Genomic DNA, 25,998 nt, shown 5'->3' with positions numbered 1-25,998 from the left:
CAAAAAACAACAGTAACAACAAAAAAAACCAATAAAACATGGAAAAATAAAAAGCAGATTAATGCAGAGACAGTTTTTCATTCCAGTCTCTTGTATTTCAAAATAATAGGGTTTTGTATAAAGGTAGAGCCTGTGTTTCCATGGTAGAGCGTTTGGAAAGAGGAGTGTAAATTTCGGTTACCGTCTTGAATCTAGCTATGAGCTATCTCTTTCCTGCATCAGCTTTTACGTTTTTCTTTTTCTTTCTTTCTTTTTCTTATAATTTCTATTCTTCCACCTTAATCTCCGTCTACCATCATCCCTTTGACTCCCTTCTCAAAGCAGTTTTTACCTGCGTGGTACCATCTAACCAGTCAATCTCTTAGGTATAAAGCAGCAGAAGCCACAGAGGATTCAGGTAGATCATTAGAGAAGTCAAAGCAGAAAAGGCTCAGAGGTCACATGACTTACCACTTCTCAAACTGTTTTCCTTAGAACCTTAGGGCCCATGAAGGTTTACAGAGACTTTATGGGAAAAAAGAGGCAGAGCTGGGCCTCGAACCATTCAATCACAGCATCTCTGCTGCATCTGTTCTACATATGAGTGTTCAGAATGCAAGAATTTTTAAGAGGCTCATTTTAAAAACCGCATTGAAAACCACAGATAGAGCTCTTTTGTTCCACAGATGAGGAAATGGAGGTCCCCTTCCCTCCATTACTAGGAAGTAATTACCTGTAGGTTGCAGACAGCTCCTTCGTGGATGAACTGCAGCCAGGAAAGGGTTCTTTTCAATCGTGGCACAATCCAGATATTATTATTTTCCCTATTTCAAAGAGGAAGTGACTAAGGGAGTCTGTTTGGGAACGGTTCTCAGCCAGCAACACATTTGGAACCAGCAGGCTGCCTTCACTCACATCCTCTGACTGTTTTCTCCACCTGTGGGTTCTTACACTTTGGGGAAGAGGCAGGTGCTAGGTGAAGATTGGGAAATAGGGAAAAGGTGGTTGTTTTTCTCATCTCAGCCTTGCTAGAATGTTCCTTTTTCATATTACACCAGACATATTCATCACCCCAGACCTAAGATGTCTGATGAACTATCTATAGTGAATGTAGCTAGCCCAGTGTTCAGCTTCTTGTAAGTCACCCCAGAACCTGGAGGCCATCACCACTGGCCACATCATGGGGTCCAGCTGTGGGGCACTCAGGACTGTGCTTCAGAAGGGATTTCCACAGAGTTCTGTCCACCAGGCCCTGAGGTTTCTCTCCCATCGCTTCATGCCTCAGATGTATTCTTGACCAATGGTTCCTGGTCTTTTTGGATATCATGACTTTTTCAGAAAATGTTTAAAATGACATTGGGGGCTGACCCTAAGTTACCAATATTTTATGTCCTAGTATCAATTAACATCTATTATCATAAAAGAGGCTGGGTGCAGTGGCTCACGCCTGTAATCCCAGCACTTTGGGAGGCTGAGGCAGGCGGATCACAAGGTCAAGAGATCGAGACCATCCTGGCCAACATGGTGAAACCCTGTCTCTACTAAAAATACAAAAATTAGCTGGGCATGGTGGTGGGTGCCTGTAGTTCCAGCTACTTGGGAGGCTGAAGCAGGAGGACTGCTTGAACCTGGGAGGTGGAGGTTGCAGTGAGCCAAGATCACGCCACTGCACTCCAGTCTGGCCACAGAGCGAGACTCTGTTTCAAAAACAAACAAACAAACAAACAAACAAAACAAAACAAAAAAAGGTATTCTAATCCAAAAATGTAGGAAAGACATAACTTGAGAAAAGGGAGTTCTTCCCGAGAAAGAGTACTTTACATCTTACACTAATGATTCTGCCTTATCCTATTTTTGTCCACTTGGGGGAATAATAATAACCTTACCCTGACCTGGCCTGGGCAGTGTTTTGGGCCACAGGCTCCTCAGGTTCTGCAGCTACTGCCGGTCAGACAGAGGGCACCTGGGGCACCATCAGAAACACCTCCTGATTAGCTGGCAAGAAAGCATGTCAGTTTCACTCCAAGGGGAGCAAACAGGCTAGAGATGACCTCGTCTAGCTTTGCTTCCCACTGACATTTACAATGTTCCAAATGAGACAGAGACGGGCTATGGCAAAGTCACATCCATTCACTGATGAAAAAGGATGTATGTTTTCTATGAATCTAAGATGACTAAGCTCTGTGGTCTGGGCATTTCCCAACCAGATGGGACCATAGCAAGGACAGTGATGACACCAGCAATGTATTCTTGGCCAAATGTATTCTTAGCCAGTGGTTCCTGGTCTTTTTGGGTATCATGCCCATGGGTGGGCACTAGCTACCAGTGGGGAAAGCCAGCTGGTGATTAGAAACCATATCTAGCATGGTTGAAAACGGGATCTATTTTCTCACCCAACATTTTAATGTTAAAAATGTTTAGATGTTATGTATAAAGAAATCGGTTAGCCAGGCATGTTAGCACATGCCTATAATCCTTGGGTATTTTGGAGGCTATGGCGGGAGATCACTTGCACCCAGGTCAAGGCTGCAGTGAGTTACGATCGTGTCACTGCACTCCAGCCTGGGTGACAGAGTGAGACCTTGTCTCTTAAAATTAAATTAGAATACAATGAAATACAGAAACAACATCGAGTATAATTTCTTCTTTGGAAAAATATACAGAAATCATTTTTACCAATAAAGCTAAAAGATACTGCCGGGCACAGTGGCTCATGCTTGTAATCCCAGCACTTTGGGAGGCCGGCGCGGGTGGATCACGAGGTCAAGAGATTGAGACCATCCTGGCCAATTTAGTGAAACCCCATCTCTACTAAAAATACAAAACTTAGCTGGGCGTGGTGGCATGCGCCTGTAGTCCCAGCTACTCTGGGGCTGAAGGAAGAGAATCGCTTGAACCCAGGAGGTGGAGATTGCAGTGAGCTGAGATCTCGCCACTGCACTCCCTCCTGGCGACAGAGCAAGACTCTGGTTTTTTTTGTTTTTTGTTTTTTTGTTTTTTTTTTAAAAAAAGAAGCTAAAAGATGCTCATCCATAGAGCCGAAAGAAGCTCTGTGGGGAATCAGAACAGGATTGGATGTGGATTGAAAAACTGGGACTTGAAGTGCAGGCTTGCAACTTCCTGGCTTGCAACTTCCTAGCAGTGGCACCATGGATGGCCATTTAGAGAGGCATGTCGTTCAGTGCCAAAAACATGGGGTTCTGAAGGCGCATCAGCCTGGGCTTGAATACTGGCTCTGCCACCAAAGCCATTTACTGACAGCCTTCATGGCCTCTTCACAGGAGTGGTGGAACTGTGTGATCACAGTGGACCTTCTAATGCGTTACTCTACAAAGAGCTTATAGAAAAAATGGAATGAAGAAAAGCTTCCATTCACCCGATAAACAGAAAGAATTCGGATCTATGGCGGTTTTTACCAGGGCTGAGTCTGCCAACGGAGCCCGCATGTCCATCCTTTGATACACATGAGCAGGGCCCCCCACATGCTAAGGTCCACGGCCCACCCCACCCCTACAGTCTTTTGTTAATGAGCCATGAACAAACCATACACAGAAAGCAGCTTCTTTTTTTCTTCAATTTAATTGAAGTTACTTAGAAAAATAATCAGGCTTGAATGGCTTTTCCTGGAGGAAGGTTCATGAACATTTTCACGCTTTTGTTGGCAATGTGGAATTCAGCTTTCTTTAACAGTACAGCAAGATACAGGGAGCGTTTTCTACAACAGGCCCTCTACTGCATACAAATATGTAAAAAAAGAAAATCACACTCCACAAAGATGTGAAATTACATGTCCATATGCCATACTGAGCATGCTCATAAGAAAGTAGTATGGGCAGCTCCTTCTGGACCTAACAAAGTATAGCAGACTGAAATTTGCCTGTTATCAGCCAAGGGTCAAGCGGATTCTAGAAGGCCTTGCTTGTTGCCTGTAGGGTTCTAACTGGTTGTGATGGAAAAAGGTTGGAGGAAATGCTGGTGGTGGGAACTTGGGGGAGTGATGTGGTCAGTCCTGCTGACATAGAAGTGGGCAAAGAAGGGATTTGGTCACTGGGATTGCACAGAATGGGGCAGCTGAGATTGTGTGTGTGTGTGTGTGTGTGTGTGTATGTAGGGGAGGACTGGCTAGGAAAGCAAGCAGAGTCTCTCTGCTTCTTCTGCCAACTCTATCTCGGCGCTGATCTAGACCCCACCAGCCAAGCATTCGTGGGACCTGCACACTTTGCTCCGGAGCTTTCTAGTAGCCAGGATTAGACCCCTGTGCTTCATGCTTTTGCCACCAGGTGAACCGGTGCAACTGAAGTTTCCACTGCCCGCTGCTCTCCTGTGGCATCCACATCCTGAATAGGCAGGAGGGTGCAGCTCACCTGGTGCACAGAGAGGAGGAGGAACGTCCCCTCTGAGACACTACAGGTCAGCAGACCACCTTCTTCCCAGACCAGCTGGGGAGGGCAGGGAGGCGGGGTCTGGAGGAGCTGCGGGAATCATCTAGAGCTTTCGAACCAAAGGGATAAAGTAAGCAGGAATGTCCTTGCAAATTCTGCCCTGGCTGTACCTGGTCTTTAAAACACAGCAGCACCTTTGAGAAGTGGCTGGGAGATTGGACGCCTGCCTGTACTTTTCTCCAGCTAAGCCTGCATAGAAAGTAGTTTCAAATATTCCTCTTTAAAAAACACAAACTTTCATTTTCCAGGCACACTTCACCAGTGGATTTCTTTAACCAAGGACACAGAATTTCTACATTCTGCAAAAAACAGTTGAATCCATTTTTTTTTTTTTAAGTTTCAATGCCATTAGAAAAGAAAATGTGAACACAAAGCAAAACACGGGAAGAAAGAGTCCCTCATTCCAGAAACCTATTGATGCATGTCCCCTGAAGGACAATCTCTCTCACTTAAGAGAGAGAAGCCGGATGAAAGAAGGCCATCTTCACATGACAGTGAGCTGGCTTGCACAACTGATCAAAGACGGACATAGAAATGCAAAGCAACATGAATTTCCATTGAAAATCCCCCAAAAAGCACAGGGAACGATTCCAAACTATGAAACTGAAGAAGCACTCATCAAGAGATCATCTGTTCCCACTGAGCACCCTTTTGAGCTTGAGGAGTAGGGAGCCACCCTGGGCCCTATACCCTACTCGCCCTCTCCTCTCTTCCTTCTGTCCACACCACCCAAGATTTCCTCCACTCCCTCTGGGAGGGATGGAATCGTAGTCCATGGCAGTATCCAGGATTAGAACCATTGCACTTAAGTAAAAGCTTAATTCATTTAATAAAGTACCTCTTGCTATAAACCAGATGGAGACTGTGGTGCTATTTTGTATTTTTTTTTTTAATGGAAGGGTGTTGGAGTGGCAGTTTTTATCCTCAAAGACCTCAGATATGCTAACTCAACTTAAGCAAAGTATACTTGGTGGAACCCTAGCTCTGTGGGGTGATCTGCAAAATAAAGTATCCTGGTCATGTAAGTTCAGGAAATGCTACAGACTCAAGGATTAGTTTTGGGGATTCACCATGCACAGCACACATTCAAGGCTCTGTAAAGTCCTGCAGAAAGGAAACTGACTTAACTTTGTTTCTTAAGGATATTTGACCACAAAACCCTTAGTTTGCATCACACCAGCCTGATGCCTCCTGGAACCTGTGTTCTGTAGAGTATGTATTAGAAAATGTTGGACAACCTGTTTCATTATCAGAAATCCTATTTCTGAGGACAGTGTTCCCTGCCTGGAAATAAGGTCCAGATTCTCAATTCCAGGGACAGCCAAGGTCTGTCACTCTACCTGGTAAAACACATTGCATAAATCTCCATCCATCAAGGGTATAGTTGCTGTGCCCTTCACAAAGGGGAGAGAGCTCGGAGGAAGGTACACAATGTTTTATAAATAGCTTCAGCTAACTTCTCCGGCCCACATCTCACTCATGTTAAAGAAAATAATTTCCCTGGTGAGATGTTGCAGCTGCTGCCCACTGAGCTTGCTGTGAGCTTTACAATACAATCTTAATAGTTTCTGTGAATAAATTATTCAATTTTTGTTTGTTTAGAATATCCTCACCCCTTCACTATATACTGCATCAAAAACAAAACAAAAGGCAAAACTTACCCACACCCCAACCCACCCTCCCCTATTATTAAAACTATTATTATTATTATATACAGTATCTGCTACCAACTCATTCACTAGCTGTAAGAGGGATGTGGCTCAAACTTCAACCAAGAAGCATCAGCAATGGCTGGAAATGAGAAACGTGTTTAGATGTTAATTAGCAAGGAACAGGAAATGAAGTTTCCAGGCGTCCAGAGGAAATGGGGCTTGGATTAACAGCATGGAAGGCTGTCTTTGCTGCTCATGCATGGCAGTTACCAAGGTGCTGCTGGTCTTTCAGCCTCTGGAGGATGTGGGAGGGTGTGCATGTGCCTATGTGTACAAATGGTCCACCTCTGACCTTCATGAGGGGTAAAAACCATTGCAAATCCCTAAGTGTACGAGTCTCACCTTGGCATTTCACACTTGTACGTGGCAAGCAGTAGAAGACAACACTTCTAAACGGGGATGTGGTGCTAGGCTGGATGGAGATGACAGTAGGAGGCACTTGAGGAGTGTCCCCCTTTCCTCGCCCAAGGCAGACATTGCTAATCAACCAGAGCACTCTTCCACACTGCGCAAGGGACTTTCAGGTCGATTAGAATTGGTTTGGAATGAGTCCCTTGCAAAGATGCCTCTAAGTGCAATAGCAACCTACTTATTTCTAGCAGAAATTCAAGAATGGTAGCATCCGTACACATGACAATGGCTGTTATCATATGATTCCATGAAAGGTTAGTAAGGAGACCATTCATGCCCCCAAATGAGCTGTAGCAAGCAAAGCAGGAAACACAGATTTCTTCTGGAAAGACGTCAGAATTTTGCTGCCACAAAAAGAAATAATGAGACCATGTTTAAATAACTATAAATAATATTAATTAGAATTTATGGAATGCACAATTCATGGAATTCACCAGAACACAAGGAAACCTTTGAGACAGTGTTGCAGTATTCACTTCTACAGACAAGGACGACCCATCCTATTTCCCCTGCAAAGACAGCTGTCCTTCCCTACGAAGGATTTTAAATAATTCTCACTATGCTGCTCGCAGCATCATCCCCAAAGAAATATTAATTTACAAAATAACCCAATATCCATATAATTCTTTTGACAAATAAAAATCTTAAATTAAAAAGCATGATTCTCTCCCTCTCCCCACCCCCTTTATTCCAATTTCAGGTAGCTTGGCACTGAGTAATTGAACATTAAAAAATCGAGTTTGTAGACTTCGTACAGCTGCGTTTGGTGCTCTGAGCTGATGTTCTGGAAGAATTCTGTGGTCATTTCATCAGTAGTTCTCGTAGACTTGGCATAGGTGGGGAACTTCAGGTAGCTGCCCACTCCTGCCAGCTGCAGGACGTAATTAGAATCCTCTTCCAGTGTCTCGTACTTGCCCACGAGGTCATAGTGGATGTGGCAGGGGTGGCAGAGTGAGTAGACGGTTTGCCAGTGTTCGTTGAAAGGCTCCTCCCGCTGGGTGTGTGGGTCGATGAGATAGGCCACAAATTCTTCGAATTTGACATCGTCCCCTTTGCGCAGGGCCTCCTGGGTGGCGTTCTTCCGCTGGCGTTTGATGATCTTGGTGCCGTACCGCTTGTGGAAGGAGATGTTGTACTTCTGGGTGAACTTGTTGCGGTAGGCGGACACCAGCCTCTCGAAGGGCTCCCGGACAAACAGGAACTTCATGTAGCTTTTCAAGCGGTGGTTGATTTCTGGGATGCTGTACTGGTTCAGGGTCTTCAGATTGGCGGAGACATGCGCCTCATTGGCCGGGATCTCCATGGGGTCGCTGTACTTCCCCCGCCCGGTCAGGACCATCATGAGCCGCTTCCAGTTGGTGCAGGCCACCTTGGGCACGTAGCAGTAGATGAGCTCGTGGTCCTCATCCACCACCAAGTGCTTCAGGTCGTTGGGGGTCAGCACCCTCCGCTTACGGCTTGTGGCGCTGTTGGCTCGGCACGTGTCTGTCACCTGGTCCCGCCGCATCTGGTGCAAGACGGCAGTGTTTGAGAGCTCCAGCTGCAGAGGGGACACAAGAGGAATAAGAGCTCAGTACTTGCCTGAAACATTTCCACTTGGCTACAAGTAGATCATAAATCCACCCATTCAAACACATATCTAAGCTGGGTGCAGTGGCTCATGCCTTTAATCCCAGCACTCTGGGAAGCTGAGGCAGGAGGATTGCTTGAGGCCACAAGTTCAAGACCAGCCTGGGCAACATAGTGAGACCCCCATCTCTAAAAACATTAAAAAATTAGGTAGGCATGGTGGCGTACACCTGACATCCCAGCTACTTGGGAGGCTGAAGCAGGAGAATCTCATTTAAGTCCCAGTGTTCAAGGTTACATTGAGGTATGACTGTGCCACTGTGCTCTAGCTTGGGTGACAGAGCAAGACTCTGTCTCTAAACACACACACACACACACAAACACACAACACACTGATCCAGACCTCATGATGTATAAAGCACTCTGCTCAGCACTGCAAAGAGATATAAGACATAACCTTAATCACTCATAGTCTAGGAGGTGCCAGGGCAGAGAGTATCAGCCTCAATGGAGGGCAAAGGGAAATGCTTGGGAAGATATGTGTGTTCCTCTGAATTCGAAGAGCAACGGTTTCTCCCCAAAGGCCATTCATTCCCTGTCCAAACGAGAGCTCACAGTCCACCTAGAACAGGAAACAGAAGGACACTCTGCCCTGCTCTGCCACTGCCTGCGTCTCCAGCACCCAGAGACTCAGCGACCTTCACGGAGTGGTGGCACCCTATTGTTGGCTTCCTGCCTTACCTCCACCACCACTCATGAAAGTTCAGTGTGGTCCTTCTTTTATATAAATGGAATAATATTAATTGTGATTAAAGTGATAGAGAAACTGGGGGCACAGGGCTATGGAATAGTTGCTCTGGAGCCACAGATGAGGTGGTAGCCTGGTGGCCTCCTTGCCTCAGGAACCAAGCCCCCATTCATACACTGGTCTTTTGGGGTTCTCCATAGCCCAGTGCCAACCTGCTCTTCCAGCCTGATTCCTACTCCTCACCCCTTCATAACCAAAGGAGGCTCCCGAGAAACCAATGATTCACTCCTTCCTTTTTGCCACAAGCATTCCTTAGGCTGGGCACATCTGGGATTCTCCCTTCTCAATCTCTGCTGGTGCAAAGTTGACAATTCTTTTCTTTTCTTTTCTCTATCTTTTTTTTTTTTCCAGAGTCTCACTCTGTTGCCCAGGTTGGAATGCAGTGGCACGATCTTAGTTCATTGCAACTCCGCCTCCAGAGTTCAAGCAATTCTCCTGCCTCAGCCTCCTGAGTAGCTGGGATTACAGGCATGCACCACCATGCCCTGCTAATTTTTATATTTTTAGTGGAGATGGGGTTTCACTATGTTGGCCAGGCTGGTCTTGAACTCCTGACCTCAGGTGATCGGCCAGCCTCAGTCTCCCAAAGCGCTGGGACTGCAGGGGTGAGCCACTGTGCCTGCCCAAACTTGACAATTCTTCATGGCCCCACACACTCCCTGCCACACAAGTGGAAGAATCATTCCCTCTACTGAACACCCACAACACTGAGTGTGCTTCATAGCACAACCCTCCTGTCTACTTCATTCTTGGTTTTCTCAACTCCTGTGAACACTTGCTTCACAGGAACTCAGAGCCCCAGAGTCACTGCCTCCTCCAGGCCAGACTGTGGGTGACTTTGAGCCCTGAGAATGCAGCCATATCCATGAAATCCTCCAATCACCTGGACAGCCAAGTCAGTAGAGCCTAGGACTTGAGTGCAACCCAATTATCTGTCCCTGCTCCTCCAACTTTGAACCTCAGTCTGCACAATTTATATTAAAAGGTACACAGGGCCATTGGGATGGGCCTAAATTAGGGCCACTGATGAGTTTGCTGGGGACCTGAGGGGCATCATGGTAGCCACCAGGGAGAAGCCATTGCACCCCGTGTTAAGTTCCATGTCCATCTCCTCTCATGGTCCCCAGGACAAAGGATGGTGATGGTCACCATGACAACAGCAGACAGTGTAACTAAGGAGTTACTCTGTAGGAGGCACCTTCACAGGTGATTTAAATACATTATGTTTAATCTTCCCAGCAATACGCTGAACTACAACATGCCATCGCCACTAAAACTTTTTATACTCAAGGGAGGAAGCAAACCAAGACAGAGTATTAACGCTTTGCAAGGTCTCTGTGTGAAGAGTATGGTGATTCTCTCACTGCTTTAACCTCACAAATAACTGGTGGAAATCTGGAAAGAGCTGTTAGTATCCCCTGATGTGCATTCCCCTTTGAAATCTGACATCGACACTCCTCCCATCAAGAAGTAGAGACCCTATTTCTCCAGCTCTTTGAATGGGGGCTGGCTGTGACTTGCTCTGACGAGCACAATGTGGTAGAAGCAGTGATGAACATGTTCTGAAGCCTATTAGGAAGGTCTGCAGTTCCTAGCCTTCACGCTGTTGGAACGCTGCCCAGAGGCAGTCATGCTACGGAAAGACCTGTGCAGCCTCCTGGAGGATGAAGACTGGGGCACTGCAGACCAGACCAACTGCCAGCCACCCATCGACCAAAGTGGTGTGAATGATCCCAGGAGAGACCAGCAGACCTGCTCAATTACCTACCGACAGAGCTGTGGCAGATGACAGATCAGTGCTGTGTTAAGCCACTAAGTTTTGGGGCGATTTGTTGCCCAGCAATAAATCACTGAAACAGGAGAGCTGAAAAACAGGAGAGCTAAGGGTCCCAGTCAGGATATGATGCTGAGACCCTCAGCCAGATTCCAGAGAAGCAAGGGCACCATATATATTTTCAGTTTCCACTTGGTAAAACCGGGTTAGCCTGGAGGTTCCCAAATTGGAAATAACTGGCAAATGACTGACCTCTGGTTATTCACAGACCAAATGCCACCACTCAACAAATTTATCCCGACTATAAAGAGCAGAGCAATAATCTATTTGTGCAAAGAGCCCTGGGTTACTGAACCACGGATCCAGTTTCCATGTTATTATGACCCAAATATGGGGCCTGGACCTTTCTTGGCCTGTGTTTCCTTGCCTGTGCCATGGAGATCCTCATTCTTATGCCTGGTTAGGCTGGGGTGAGGACTATAAGGTGTGTATTCCGTGGCTTGAACACAGTAGATACACAATCAGTATTATTTCTCCTTTCCTCCCTCTCTAGGCTGCCCCTGCCCTGCCTGCAGAAAGAGGCAGTTAGATTAGTTGACTGCCGGGGTTGTGCCCACCTTTAATGTTGGGTAGAGCCCAGTTTCTTCCAGGGTGGCCAACTGGTGGCCATGCACTCTTTTCTGGGTCCCATAGAGAATCTTCCAGAATGTTCTTCCTTAGTGCCTGGACTCTTGTATTGTTTTGTCTTGCTGAGATTTTGCCACAAAGGCTCAATGCCCAGTGGTCATGGGTCCTCCATCAATCCAAATCTCCAGTTATGCTATTTTTTAGTTCTCCAAGTATAAGTGACACTAGGCATATGCCGAGAAATATCAAAAGCAAGCTGCAGAATTTCCTAATTTTCTCTCCTGCACAATATATATCAGGATGATGATGACACCTAACACTGACTGGGTGAGTGCTCATTGTGAGCCAGGTAATGCTCTTCATGCTTCACACTGACTAACTTCTTCAATGCAATCAGTCATAACGGAGATGATCAGGATCTCCATTTTATAGCTGAGGGTCCGTCAGATGCACCAACACATCAATGATAATATGGAAAACGATTTGTGGAGCACTCCTTGTTCATTACCTTGAGGAGAGTCTCCCAACATTTGTAAAGCTGTGGTGGTCTCAGCATTGCATTCTGTCAACGAGGAAACAGGCTGAGACAGACAAAATGACTGCCCAAGGTAAGTCCTTCTAAGAGAAGCAGAACTGTGACGCGAGCCAGAGTGTGTGACTCAGATCTATGCTTGTCACCCCATTCTGGCATGAAGTCTCTGCCTTATCAAATAGAGATACCACAGAGCAAGAACTCTGTCTTTCCACAGTAGACCCCCATGCTTGCAAAAGTGCCAGCCCCACAGGAGATGCTCCATAAGTGTTTGTTGAGTGAATGAATGAATGGCTGGATAATCTCTGTAGGGATACTTGATCTGTAAGCAGGAAAACCCCTCCGTAGTTAAAGAAATTTCTGGGCCAGGTGCAGTGGCTCACGCCTGTAATCCCAGCACTTTGGGAGGCCACAGCGGGCAGATCACTTGAGGTCAGGAGTTTGAGACCACCTGGCCAACATGGCGAAACCCCATCTCTACTAAAAATACAAAAATTAGCCAGGCGTGGTGGCAGGTGCCTGTGATCCCAGCTACTCGGGAGGCTGAGGCAGGAGAATTGCTTGAACCTACTTTTCCTGCCTGATTCCTACTCCTCACTGCTTCATAACTGAAGGGGGGGTCCCTTCGGTTAAGGAGGCGGAGGTTGCAGTGAGATGTGATCGCGGCACTGCACTCCAGCCTGGGCAACAGAGTGAGACTCTGTCTCGAAAATAAATAAATAAATAAATAAATAAATAAATAAATAAATAAATAAATAAATAAACAAACTTCCCAATTGTTCATCGATATCATAAAGTTCTTTCATAGAGCTGTACTGGGACAAATAATGTGCCTCCCAAATTCATGTCCACCCAGAACCTCGGAAAGTGATTTGATATGCAAATAGGGTTTTTGCAGATGCAATTAGTTAAGATGAGATTATACTGGATTAGGGTATAATCCAATGGGTGGTGTCCCTATAAGAAGAGAAAGTAGAGATACAGAGACACGCAGGGAGAATGCCACGTGTCTCCACACGTGGCATTGACACATCCACGAGAACGATGTGTCTCCAAGCCAAGAAATGCCAAAGACTGCCAGCCGCCACCAGAAGCTGGGAAGAGGCAAGGAAGGATCCATTCCTCTGGAGCCTTCAGAGAGCATGCCCTGCCACCAGCTTGATTCCAGACTTCTGGCTTCCAGGACTGTGAGAGAATACATTTCTTTAGTTTTAAGCCACAGTTTGTGGTAATTTGTTACGATGGCCTCAGGAACCTAACAGAGGAGGTCAATCATTCAAGTGATAACTTTGAGCAAGTTGGTACTAAATTATAAGTTTAAAGAGAAGATAACATCATATAAGAGACTATTTTACATAGAAGCATAAGGACAATGTATTAGGGCACTTGCAGAGTGAGGATAAGATTTGAAATAAGAAGATCTGGGCTTGATCTTGGGCAAGAGCCTTAACCTTCTGAGTCTCAGTTCCTTTATTTGCAAAATGGGGATCGTACCACCTACCCCACAGGGGTGGTGACTACAGCAAATAAGGTACATTTCAGCATTCAGTAAATAAGATCAACTCTAGTACAGGATTTGGACAAAGTATGGCACAAAATAGGTGGTTAATAGGTAGGAATTCTTTTATCAAAGAAGAAAAAAGAAATCTGAAAAGGAACTCCTGGCTAGAAATCTCAAAGACAAATTTCACCAGCTCTGTAATTTTGCTGCAGGTCAGCCCTAGGTCATTGGATTCAATTAATATTTATTTTGAATAGGAAAACTCTGACCTTTGCAATTCATGACTTCTTAGCTGATGTATTCATCACCCTAAGAGAAGCATTCATGGGCCTCTTGGGCTGTTGAACAATGCCATTAAACAAAACCAAACCTGTGCTAAAGGAAATGAAAGGACTAGGAAGGAAACGGGGTCCATCAATTTTGCCATTTGCATCACTAAGGACAATTTTGAAGGCAGTAAGTTACTAAGATGAGCAGAGAAAGAAGGGGATCTCCCCCTCGCCCCCTCCCAAGCTCTTTTCAGTTGGAGACAATTTTCTGGCCACCTGAATCCCCAGGGAGGTAACGTGCCGGTTAATACTGCATTCAGGACCACAAAGGCAGGAAAAACGGAAATGGCAGCAGCATATCATTTTACATTCAGTTGCAGAGGTGGAAAATAACTTAGTGGGGCTTTAAAACCTGGTATTTGAGGTTTCTTTCCCCTCCATTTCCTTCTTCTCCACAGCAGTTTAAGGGGCAAAGGGTGTACCTGCCACGACGAGGCACACACAGTTTCCCCTCAGGAAGACTCTGGGGTAGGGGTCAGGAGAATGCTTCTCAAATCCAAGGTGGAAATTCACCTGGGCCTCTAGTATTAATGTTTTTAAAAATACATTTTAATTGGTTTTTATAATTTTTGAATTTTAAAATAATTTCAGGTGACAGAGTAAGCCGCTTGTCTCGAAAAATAAAAATATTTTCAGACTAGTATTAAGTTATTAAAAATAAAATGGTACTAAAATGTGCACAAGCCAGGCACGGTGGCTCACACCTGTAATCCCAACATTTAGGGAGGCCGAGGCGAGTGGATCAACTGAGGTCAGGAGTTCGAGACCAGCCTGGCCAACATGGCGAAACCCTGTCTCTTCTAAAAATACAAAAATTAGCTGGGTGTGGTGGCGGACGCCTGTACTCCCAGCTACTGGAGAGGCTGAGGCAGGGGAAAATCACTTGAACCCGGGAGGCAGAGGTTGCAGTGAGCTGAGATTGCACCATTACACTCCAGCCTGGGTGACAAAGCAAAACTCCGTCTCAAAAAAAAAAAAAAAAAAGGGGGCAGAAATATAAAACCAGGTGCACAACTACAAGTCCAAAATAAACATAAACATTCAAATGCACAACATTAACATGAGGGATGATGCTGTTTTACTGGAACTAAAGCCCTGCCTGAAACCACACAGATGCTCGCTGACGGCTGTGCGTCAGGGTGTCTGCAGTAGAGCTTCCCTCTTCTCCTGTGCTGCATGAGGACTCGGTTTCCTTACCACTTCCTCCTTCCTAGTTACTATGAAACTCAGCATGCTGGAATCTCATCTGACCTTTACTTGGTAAAAGCTCATCATGTATATATTTTCCTTTTCTGCTCATTTCCAATTAGCCCAAGACAATAATGAAGCTACATGGAACCCTCAAGAACATGAATGAACACAGGCACCACGACTTCACATGGCAGAACTCAGTGATCTGGGGCAGACCTGATGATCCAGAAATGGATAATCATTTTTCAAAAGACTACCACCAAAATAAAAAATGCTCCACTAATAAAGTTCTTCTATGGAACTCTGGACCTCTGGGGGTTCTATCTGTGGACTTCTTGAACCTTGGTTTATGAAACCTGGATTAAGAACAGCCCTGGACAGGCCAGAGGGAAGAGAGGAATTCTTTACCATCGTGTCAAAATGGGGCAGGAGAGATTTCTGATGACAGCCTGGGGTGTTCCAGAAATGTCCACATTTATTCAGAGGATCGACGGCTTGTTAGAGATTGTGATCAGGAAAACAGCGATTTCTAACGTTAAAAAATGCAGACCTGGTCATGTCACTGCCATGCTCCTCCTGTCTCCAACAGGGCTCAGACGAGCCTTTGTAACTGTCATAACCCCTCAGCAACTAACATGTTCCCCGAGCACAGTTCCGGAACTACCGATGGGACCAACAGCTCTGGGGACATCAGGAAGACAAGAGAGTGAAGAGGACTCACTCATTAATGAAGAAAAACCTGTTCCCTCATCAGTAAAAGAGAACGCCCAATTTTTCCAACCAAGTTTGATCAGTTTTACAAAGAAAGAACTTGTTGATCTGACAATTATCTGAACTGTGAGATCCATGTCTTTCTTCCTACACTCCCTTGCTCTCCCCTCTTCTTGTTTGCTTTCTCAAAAGGTTTTGAAGAGACCATAACAAAGGACATATGTGCAGTATGAAATAAAAATAGAAAAAAAAAAATTCTATGAGGGCTGGGATTTAGAATGTCAATTGGTTGTGGGCTCCTAGCAGCAAGGAGGATAAAATCTTCCTCCTTGTATCCTTGTATCCATTGTATCACAACAACGATAAAATCTTCTTGCTCTAGTTATCAGAAAAGAGAAACATTCCAGTTCTTTGGAAAGGAACATGCACAGGATTTCCAGGGACTCAGAAAATTCGGTGCAGGAGGGAGATTCTTGGATTCAGTTTGCCTGTGTTGGGGGTATTTAGAGGGTTGCTTTCTTCAGCTGACTGAATAATGCCACGATTCACTTCCACCTAAGGTCAACAGAAAGCTTCAGTATGTAAGGAACACTTTCACATACACCATCCCATTTAAGCAACCCGTTGGGACTCTTCCAGAGGCTGCAGAGCCTACTAAAAGAAAGTTTATATTTAGCCGACCAGACCCTACTCCAACCATGCGTCATTCTCTCCTGGGCTGGTTACCCCTGAGTACTAATCATACTTCATGCCAGTGGTTCTCAAACGAGCCTACATGAACATTCTTACCTGGAGGGCTTGTTAGAACGCAGCTTGCTGGGTTCTCCTCCCAGAATTTCTGACTCAGTAGGTCAGACAGGCCTGAGAACCTACATTTCTAGCAAGCCCCCCAAGTGTTTGGGCCACCATAATAAAAGACCACAGACCAGGTGGCTTAAACAACAGAGATTTATTTTTTCACAGTTCTGGAGGCTGGAACTTAAAGACTAAGGTGCCGGGTGGGGCTGGTGTTCCCTGAGGCTTCTCTCTTTGGCCTGTAGATGTGCCTTGCTTGCTGCCTCCTCACGCGGCCATCTCTCCCCGGCTCCCCCCCACCATTCCCCCCCTACTCCCCCCAGTTCTCCCTCCACTCCCCCCACCATGCGCTCCAGGCGTCTCTTCCTCCTAATCTCCCCCCTCCCCCCACGCTCCCACTGGGCATGTGCTCCAGGTGTCTCTTCCTCTAACAAGGACACCAGTCAGACTGGATCAGGGCCCCACTCAAAAGTCCTCATTTTTCCTCAATCCCCCATTTAACAGCCCTCTCTCCAAATACAATCACCTTTGGAAGTCCTGGGTGTTGAGAATTCAACATATGAATTTGGGAGGGCCACAATTCAATCCATATAACACCAGGAGATGCTGATGCTGCTGGACTGGGAACCAAACTTTGAGAACCACAGTTTTATACTATTTGGAAATGACTGTAATCTAACGTCTTTCACCAATTCACAGCTATACTTAATTACAAAACACAGAACCCAGGTTTGCCATCTGCTGCCGAGAGACTCCTAGATCCACCCCCAGCCCCAGCCTCCAACTCCCTTCATCTCGCTTTGATGTCTCAAAAGTATAAACTAGGTCAGAGGAAGGCTGATTCTAGGAAACCGTGAACATGGCTCCAGGCTCTGGGCTGTGTCCTGCATTCTCGTTTAGATGTCTATTTTTAATTTGGACATTTATAAAAGGCAACCATAATTAGTTTAAGTACCAAATTTAGGGACTGTTTGAAAAAGTCTTTAAAATTTTACTACGTTTCATCTTAAAAGGAAGAGCTGGTTTCCCTTAAATTAAAACATTTCTGCAGCGTTTGCAATTTCCCTCAGACACAGACACCCAAACGGGAGGAAGAGAGGTTGCCCCCTTTGACTGTCTCGGGGTGGGCAGAATGAGGGGGACATGCAGGGAAATCGACCCAGAGAAACAGGTACATTTGGAAGCACCAAGTGACTGACGGTTTTCTGAATCTGCCTTTAACAACTGTTAGCTTGGGTCTAGCCTCAGTTTCTCCACTTAAAAATCTGCATGCAAAACCCCTTTCAGCATCTCAGTTGCACTGCCATCATCTGTCTGTTTCAGAACTGGGGGAGGGGGAGGAGTACCCCATGAGCTGATTTGCTCTGATTATATGACATTTCCTTCTGGTAGAGGAATTCCTAAACTCTCATGAAAAGGGCTAGTCATGAGGAATCACTGAAGACATCACATCCACAGCAAAAAAAAAAGGGTCACATGTTTATACCAGCTACCATATACTGAGCACTTACTATGTACCAGCTGCTGTTGATCTTCACATGCTATGAGGTAGGTATCATTAGTATTTTCAACTTGTGGATGAGGAAACTGAGGCACAGGGAGAATAACTGACTTGCTCAAGCTCAGGGAGCTCGGAACCGGGTCTGGGGTTCGAGTCCCAGCAGCCTGTGCTCTGAGACCCCGCATGGTGCAGCCTCCTGGGGTCTGGAGACCCACCTAGGAGTTATCAGCTCCTGGGCGGTCTACTAGAGGTGTGGGTCTCAACCCTAGTAGCTCACTGGGATCACAGGAGAGCTTTAAACACGGAGGCCTGAGTCCCACCCCAGAGATCCATTACATTTAATTGCTCCTGGAAATCTGAGGCTACCCCAGTGAGACCCCACTATTTCAGGAGCTCCAATGCCAGGAGCTATAAGCTAAAGCGAAGACCTGGACTGGAGCAGTCACTGGCATATGATCTTGGGCCAGTTTCATCTTCCTGGTCCTCAGGTTTAAGATAGGGGGCTTTTCATTCAGTAGAGCCAGGGTCAAAGGTCTAGAAGGCCACAGGTCTCAGACATCTTTGGGTGCATTTTAGAGGAAGCACTAAGAATTACATAATGCTCAAAAACTCTTAAGTTTAGAAAAGAAAGGAGAAAAATATTGGGCCTTTAAAGAAACGATCTGGTCTGGACCTGGTGCAAAATGTAAAGGGTTTAGGAAAGAAGTGATTTCATATTAACTGACATTAACGTTGTCAGGGAAATTGGTTTCTCTGGATTGTAACTTGTCACTAGGGAAGCACCTGTTTGACTGCAAGGAACAACAACCGAATCTCTGCAGAAGCTTTGCTTTCCTTTCCAAGGCAAAAGGAAGAAGGAAAATGCACCGTGGCTGGAGAGCATTTGGAGCCCTGAAGGTGCGGTAGGAGGCTCTGGGTGATGGTGATGGAGGGCCCAGTGTTAGCCTCTGGATCAGCCCCCAGTCAGCCTCAGCTGACACTGGCACAGGTGAGTGATAGTTCTGAGCTCCATTTTAACCTTGGGAGCTTTACAGGCAGAAGAAAATGAAGAGAAAGGAAAGCCCAGGATGTGCTGAGCAATGAGAAAGGATTGTTTCACCATAGTAGTTAAAGTACTTCTTTTGTAGGCAGGATTTATATTGGGTGACCTGGGTTAGAGTCACAAACTCAAAGGCTCTCCAGAGCCATCAGGAAATAGAAATGAATGGACTCGGCACCTTGAATGGGAATGAACCCGATCACAGTCCCCGGGCCACTGAAGGTGGCTGATGCCACACAGATCTCACTGATACCGTCATTAGGGAATGAGGACCTGGTCTTTCAAGATGTTTCAATTTCTCAAGAGAAGTCAGAATACAAACCCAGAGCCAACATCATACTAAATGGGCAAAAGCTGGAAGCATTCCCCTTGAAAACCAGCACAAGACGGCTGGGTACGGTGGCTCACGCCTGTAATCCCAGCACTTTGAGAGGCTGAGGCGGGCGGATCACAAGGTCAGGAGATCGAGACCATCCTGGCTAACACGGTGAAACTCTGTCTCTACTAAAAATAGAAAACTTAGCCGGGTGTGATGGCGGGCGCCTGTAGTCCCAGCTACTCGGGAGAATGGCGTGAACCCGGGAGGCAGAGCTTGCAGTGAGCCGAGATTGTGCCACAATGCACTCCAGCCTGGGCAACAGAGCCAGACTCCATCTCAAAAAAAAAAAAAAAAAAAAAAAAAAGAAAAAGAAAAAAGAACAAAAAGAAAACCAGCACAAGACAAGGATGCCTTCTCCCACCACTCCTATTAAACATAGTATTGGAAATTCTGGCCAGGGCAACCAGGCAAGAGAAAGAAATAAAGGACATCCGAGTAGGAAGAAAGGAAGTCAAACTTCCCTGTTTGCAGATGAGATGGTCCTACATCTAGAATACCCTATTGTCTGAGCCCAAAAGCTTCTTAAGCTGATAAACAACTTCAGCAAAGTTTCAGGATACAAAATCAATGTACAAAAATCACTAGCACTCTCATACACCAACAATAGTCAAGTCGAGAGCCAAATCAGGAACGAACTCCCATTCACAATGGCCACAAAAAGAATAAAATACCTAAGGATAGAGCTAACTAGGGAGGTGAAAGATCTCTACGAGGAGAACTATAAGCCACTGCTCAAAAAAAATCACAGATGACACAAACAAATGGAAAAACATTCCATGCTCATGGATAGGAAGAATCAATATCATTAAAATGGCCCTACTGCCCAAAGCAATTTATAGATTCAATGCTATTCCTATTAAACTACCACTGACATTTTTCACAGTACTAGACAAAACTATTCTATAAATCATATGGAACCAAAAAAGAGCCCGAATAGCCAAGGGAATCCTAAGCAAAAAGAACAAAGCTGGAGGCATCAGCTACTCTACTTAAAGCTATTGTACAGGACTATAGTAACCAAAACGGTATGGTACTAGAACAAAAACAGACACATAGGCCAATGGAACAGCACAGAGAACCCAGAAATAGGACCACACACCTACAACTATCTGATATTCAGTAAACCTGACAAAAACAAACAATGAGGAAAGGATTCCCTATTCAATAAATGGTGCTGGGGGCCGGGCGTGGTGGCTTATGCCTGTAATCCCAACACTTTGGGAGGCTGAGGCAGGCGGATCACTTGAGGTCAGGAGTTCGAGAACAGCCTGGCCAACATGGCGAAACCCCATCTCTACTAAAAATACAAAAATTACCCAGGCATGGTGATGAGTACCTGTAATCCTAGCTACTTGGGAGGCTGAGGCAGGAGAATTGCTTGAACCCGGGAAGCAGAGGTTGCAGTGAGCCGAGATCGTGCCATCGCACTCCAGCCTGGGCAAGAGAGCAAGACTCTGTCTTGAAAAGTAAATAAGTAAATAAATGATGCTAGGATAATTGGCTGTTCATATGCAGAAGATTAAAACTGAATCCCTTCCTTATACCATATACATAAATTAACTCAAGATGGATTAAAGACTTATATGTGAAACCCAAAACTATAAAAACCCTAGAAGACGACCTAGGCAATACCATTCAGGACATACACACGGGAAAGGATTTCATGATGAAGATACCAAAAGCAACTGCAACAAAAGCAAAAATTGACAAGTGGGATCTAATTTAACTAAAAGGCTTCTGCACAGCAAAAGAAACTATCAACAGAGTAAACAGACAACCTACCGAATGGGAGAAAATTTTTACAAACTACTCATCTGACAAAGGTCTAATATCTATAAGGAACTTAAACAAATTTACAAGAAAAAAAAACCCCATAAAAAAGTGGGCAGAGGATGTGAACAGATAGTTTTCAAAAGACATACATGAGGCCAACAATCACACACAAAAAAGTTCCGCATCACTGATCATTAGAGAAATGCAAATCAAACCCACAATGAGATACCACCTCATACCAGTCAGAAGGGCTATTACTAAAAAGTCAAAAATAACAGATGCTGGCAAGGTTGCGGAGAAAAAGGAACACTTGTACACTGTTGATGGGAGTGTAAATTAGTTCAACCATTGTGGAAGACAGCGTGGCGATTCCTCAAAGACCTGAAGACAGAAACTAGCATTTGACCCAGCAATCCCATTAGTGGGTATATACCCAAAGGAATATAAATCATTCTATTATAAAGATACATGCATACTTATATTCAATGCAGCACTATTTACAATAGCAAAGACATGGAATCAACCTACATGCCCAATAATAGTCTGGATAAAGAAAATGTGGTACATATATACCATGGAATACTATGCAGCCATAAAAAAAGAAAGAGATCATGTCCTCTGCTGGGACATGGATGGAACTGGAGGCCATTATCCTTAGCAAATGAATGCAGAACAGAAAACCAAATGCCAAATGTTCTCACTTATAAGTGGGAGCTGAATGATGAGAACACATGGACACACAGGGGAACAACACACACAGGGGCCTGATGGAGGGTGGAAGGTGGGAGGACGGAGAAGATCAGGAAAAATAACTCATGGGTACTGGGTTTAATACCTGGGTGATGAAAGAATCTGAAGAACAGACCCCCATGACCCAAGCTCACCTATGTAACAAACCTGCATATGTGCCCCTGAACTTCAAAGTTAGAAAAATGTAAATTAAAAAAAGAGAAGTCAGAATATCAGGTTTCATGTGAAATCTATGTATTCTTAAATGTTAGCTACAATCCTTTTACTGGTGTGGGCTGAACCATCCCTGTCTGGGTTGGCGCCTCCCCCAGGTGTTTGAGGATAGTAAGGGGTGCCCTCTTCTGGCTGCTCTCAGCCCCCACTGCCTCCAGCCCAGCTGCCCCTGCTCAGTTAGTGGAACCTGTGGGCAACTGCAAGAGAAAGATAAGGTGGAACCGGCTAGACTGTGGGAGTCCCTGGGTGCAGTTAGGAAGGCTCACACTCAGTGGTGGATAGTAAGAGAAACCTGTGGAACCTCAGCTCTCCCATCCCCTTCCCTGTTTCTCTCTTCTTTGTAGTACTTATCTTCTTATTTTGCTGGTCTCTCCCTTCTGGAATGTTAACTCTGAGACGGCAGGTAGTTTTCACTAATTTTTGTTCACTGTTGTATTCCCAGTACTTCACACACAGTGGACACTGAAAGCTTTGTTGAATGCATGAATGACTTTGGGACAGTAGGGATTGTTCAGGTCACAAGACGGCCAATGAGGCTGCATGGGCTTCCTGTGCCTAAACCCGCAGACCCCGCCTCATCTTCTGGTGGAGGTTTCTGGCTCAGAGCCTGTGGCTGCTACACAGGAGCTTAGCATCAGCCCTGGGGCTGGAGGCCAAGAGAGAAGAGCGGGGACTCAGCCCTGGGTAGAAATGCAACAGCTTTTGATGAGGGAAGGACACTGGCACTTTCCACCCATTTGGTGAGCCCAGGAAACAAGAGGAGGGGAATCAAATCACGCTGGAGGGGGAGGGCACCAAGGGCTGCCCAGGAAGGACTTGGTCTGAGGCTATGTGGTACCCCCGGGGCTCCCTTTCAGCCAGGCCAGGTGCAGCTGGAAGGGCCTTACTGACATCTCAGATCAGCTGTTTGGGCTTCCGGAGGCCTGGGCAGGGTGCCGGAGGGGTGCAGGAATAGGAATGAGGCTGCTGCCAAGCTGGGCTGCTTTCCGCTGAATGCTGGCCTGGAACAGGAACAATGGTGAGGAAGGGATGCAGCTCCCACACTGCTTGGGAGGCTGAATTTGCTGGGAAATCAGAAGTAAAGGCAGGCAGGCTGAGCACCTGCTGGCTAGTGCTTTGGGGTCGTCGGAAGTCGCTGCTGGCAGGAGTGGGGGAGGAGGAGCATGAGTCCACTGAGCAGTCCCGGGTGGCTTACCCCTCCCCTAGCCAGGGAGGCCGTCAACCTCCCCCACCAAGATGGGCCTCCCAGAGGGTGATGCTCTTGGGAGGCAGGGGCTTACCACCCTTCAGGATCTCCTCCTGCCCTCTCCCTTCTTTGAGCCAGTTGGCTTCCGTGGTTCTCTTCCCAGACTGACCAGAATATTCTACTTCTATTTTGACCCAATCACTTGAATGCTTCAGGCCTTAGTTTCCCCATTTGCTAAATGGGGACAATAATAGAGTCTACTTCTCAGGGCTGTTTTGAGGATTAGATGAGAGCCCACAAGGAAAGCACATAGCATGGGACCTGGCACATAGTAGGCACTCAGGAAGTAGTTACTATAAACCTCAGGGAGGGTGGTTTCCCAAGTGCCAGGCAGGATAGCAGGAATATTGCTTTGCCTTTCACCTGACAGCATTTCTCAATGTTCAGTGTATGAAAGAATCACAGCGAGAATCTGATGCAATGCGGGTTCCCAGACGCCACCCTGAGTAATTCTGGTTCAGTGGGTCTGGCTGTCCTGGGAACCTGCTGTTGATCGCTGCCCCGTGGTGATTCTATCAGGCCAGTTCTGAGGCTGGTGGTCTCTGTTTCACTTTGAGAACTGCTGATCGAGCGTCGCTTTTACATGAGCGGGTTCTGCAGTGAACGCTAAACACATTTGTCATCTGTGCAAAATGCCTGGCTCATGGCGACTTAATATCTCGCTGACATAGAAGACCGATAGAGGCAATCGGCGGCAACTTAGACTGGCAGCTGTTAAGCAAATTGGAGGTCTGAAGAGCAATTTTCTGGCAATATCAGGATTAGCTATTAATATGTATTAACAGACTGTAAAGGATTCATGGAATTTCACAGTAATTGAACTATGAATTAAGAGGTACCCAAAGAGGTCCATTTATTTCTTAATCAAGCAGCACGTTTCAACAATACCCCATTTCTCCATTCCAAAGGCATGCATGAGCCATGCTCTGGGCCTGTCGTTTCTGCATGCTGTATGCCTCCAGTGAGAGGAAGTCTGGTCTTCCCCCAAGAGGAGAGGTGGAGCTAGTTCTGCAGACGGGGCTCCAAAGCCCTCCTCCCATTCCTGCCTGCAAGACACCCTCTTTCTCTCCCCAGCAACCACCACCACCAAGCCTGGGCCCCAACGGAACCATTTCCACCACCTTTACCTGCACCCCTTTGGCTGAAGCTGCTCCATCCTGATCGTAGTTCATGTCACTATGAACAATGTAAGCTCAACTCATGTCCCTCCCGCCAGGGCAGCTGGGATAAGGCTCAGGTATCAGTGTCCCAGGCACTTGGTGCCCAATACTTGCAGAATTCAGAAAAGGGTGATTAGCTTTGTGGCAACACATTAACATCTTTGCAGAGTACTAAGAAGATTTTGTTTATCACGTCACTGCCTTTTTCCTCTTTCAAGAAGGTCTGCCCATTTGTAATCACAGTGAAAGTGAAACAGGAAGACCATCATGGAGTGCTAGAGGGACAAGCACATCTCAATCCATCAGCTGTTTACTGAGGAAGTCAGACATCTCTGCGGCTTCTTAGGCCATGGCCAAGGACATGAAGATACAGATATCCAGGAAGAGAGTCACACACGAAGGCAGGGATGTAGACTTGGGGCCCAGAGGTGAATAAGACACCCTCAATTGCCTGACATCAGAGGTATTAATATTCTTCTGCCTGTACAGCTTTCAAATGATTTTACATCTCAGAGTCCTTAGAACCCAGAACTTCAGAGTTACAAAATACCTTTGTGATTATCTGATACCACCCTCTGATTTTCAGATGGCAAAACTGAGGCCCAGAGATGAGAGCTCACCCACCCACTCCCAGGAAGCAGCAGAGCGAATACTGGAACCCAAGTATGTCTTTCTATTGTGCTGCTGGACTGCAGAGCAAAAAGAGGGATTTTCTCCTTCTATGCACCCAGCAGCCCTTGTTGGAGGTGCAGGGATGGATTCCAGGGCAGAGCGAGGGGGCAGGGAGTGTCATCTGTGTGGTGCCATAACATTCCTGTGAAATAAAAAAAATCTTTGCTACCTTCCGTCAACCTCAGAGGAGTACTTTGGCAACACATATAGATTTATGATCAATGGAAATTATAAAACTAAAAAGACGTGAGTGACCCATTTTATTATCCAGAATAGGGAACATGGGATAGGTCCCCTTGGGCTGGCCTGATTTCAGAGCTCATTAAAGAAAAGTGAGGCAAGAACTGGGAAGTCTTTGCATTTTTTTTTTTTTTAAAAGGCTGGTGACCCTACTGAAACTAACTGGTAGAAACTAAATACATTGATTTCAGGATACAATTTTTACCGAAAATCAGTGTATCCCTGATCTCATTCAATAAATACTGAACAAAAATGGAGAGTATTTGCTTTGAAGGAACAAAGGTTTACCCTCCCTAGGATGTCTGGACTCTGCGGAGATGAGCAAGCTCGTCAGCACAGGCTGGAGATCAGACTCTGGAGTCAGACAGACCAACCTGGATGTAAAATTTGGCAATGGCCCTGACCAGCACCATGATCCGGGGTCAGTCAGATTCACTCTCTTGGCCTCAGTCTCCTCATCAGTAAAGTGAGGGCTGATGAGAGCACCAACCTCACTGGCTCTTATGAGGTTTAAAGGCATAAACTCTGCAAAGAACTTAATGTGTCACTTGACCCACAGGTGCTCTTAATGGACAAGCAATTAATATTCACAGTTAACAGTTTTTTTCTCATAAAAAAATAGACTTCTTTACTATGTGGCTGTT

The 25,998-nt window shown here is 45.9% G+C and overlaps 1 protein-coding gene and 1 long non-coding RNA gene across 5 annotated transcripts in view; one reads left to right on the top strand and one right to left on the bottom strand.

Moving 5' to 3' along the window:
* Positions 1 to 3,543: 3,543 nt before the first annotated feature.
* Positions 3,544 to 25,998, bottom strand: part of CHST11 (carbohydrate sulfotransferase 11) — a 308,357-nt gene continuing 285,902 nt past the window's right edge. For 2 of the 4 annotated variants that reach the window (XM_023191537.2, XM_023191598.1), the window contains exon 3: positions 3,544 to 8,084. In XM_023191537.2, the coding sequence (XP_023047305.1) occupies positions 7,230 to 8,084 (855 nt within the window). In that variant the 3' untranslated portion in view covers positions 3,544 to 7,229. Of the gene's footprint in view, positions 8,085 to 24,409; positions 24,556 to 25,998 lie in introns of those variants that run through there. The other 2 variants (XM_023191661.2, XM_023191471.2) reach the window with 2 other exon arrangements.
* LOC111526318 lies at positions 24,349 to 25,284 on the top strand. Its single transcript, XR_002726337.2, has 3 exons — positions 24,349 to 24,469; positions 24,661 to 24,905; positions 25,029 to 25,284. It is a non-coding gene; the product is annotated as an uncharacterized LOC111526318 (long non-coding RNA).

Source organism: Piliocolobus tephrosceles, chromosome 10 (assembly GCF_002776525.5).
Source record: "Piliocolobus tephrosceles isolate RC106 chromosome 10, ASM277652v3, whole genome shotgun sequence".
NCBI lineage: Eukaryota > Metazoa > Chordata > Mammalia > Primates > Cercopithecidae > Piliocolobus > Piliocolobus tephrosceles.
The sequence above is the reverse complement of the archived record's forward strand: the minus strand, read 5'-3'. Positions and strand labels throughout refer to the sequence as shown.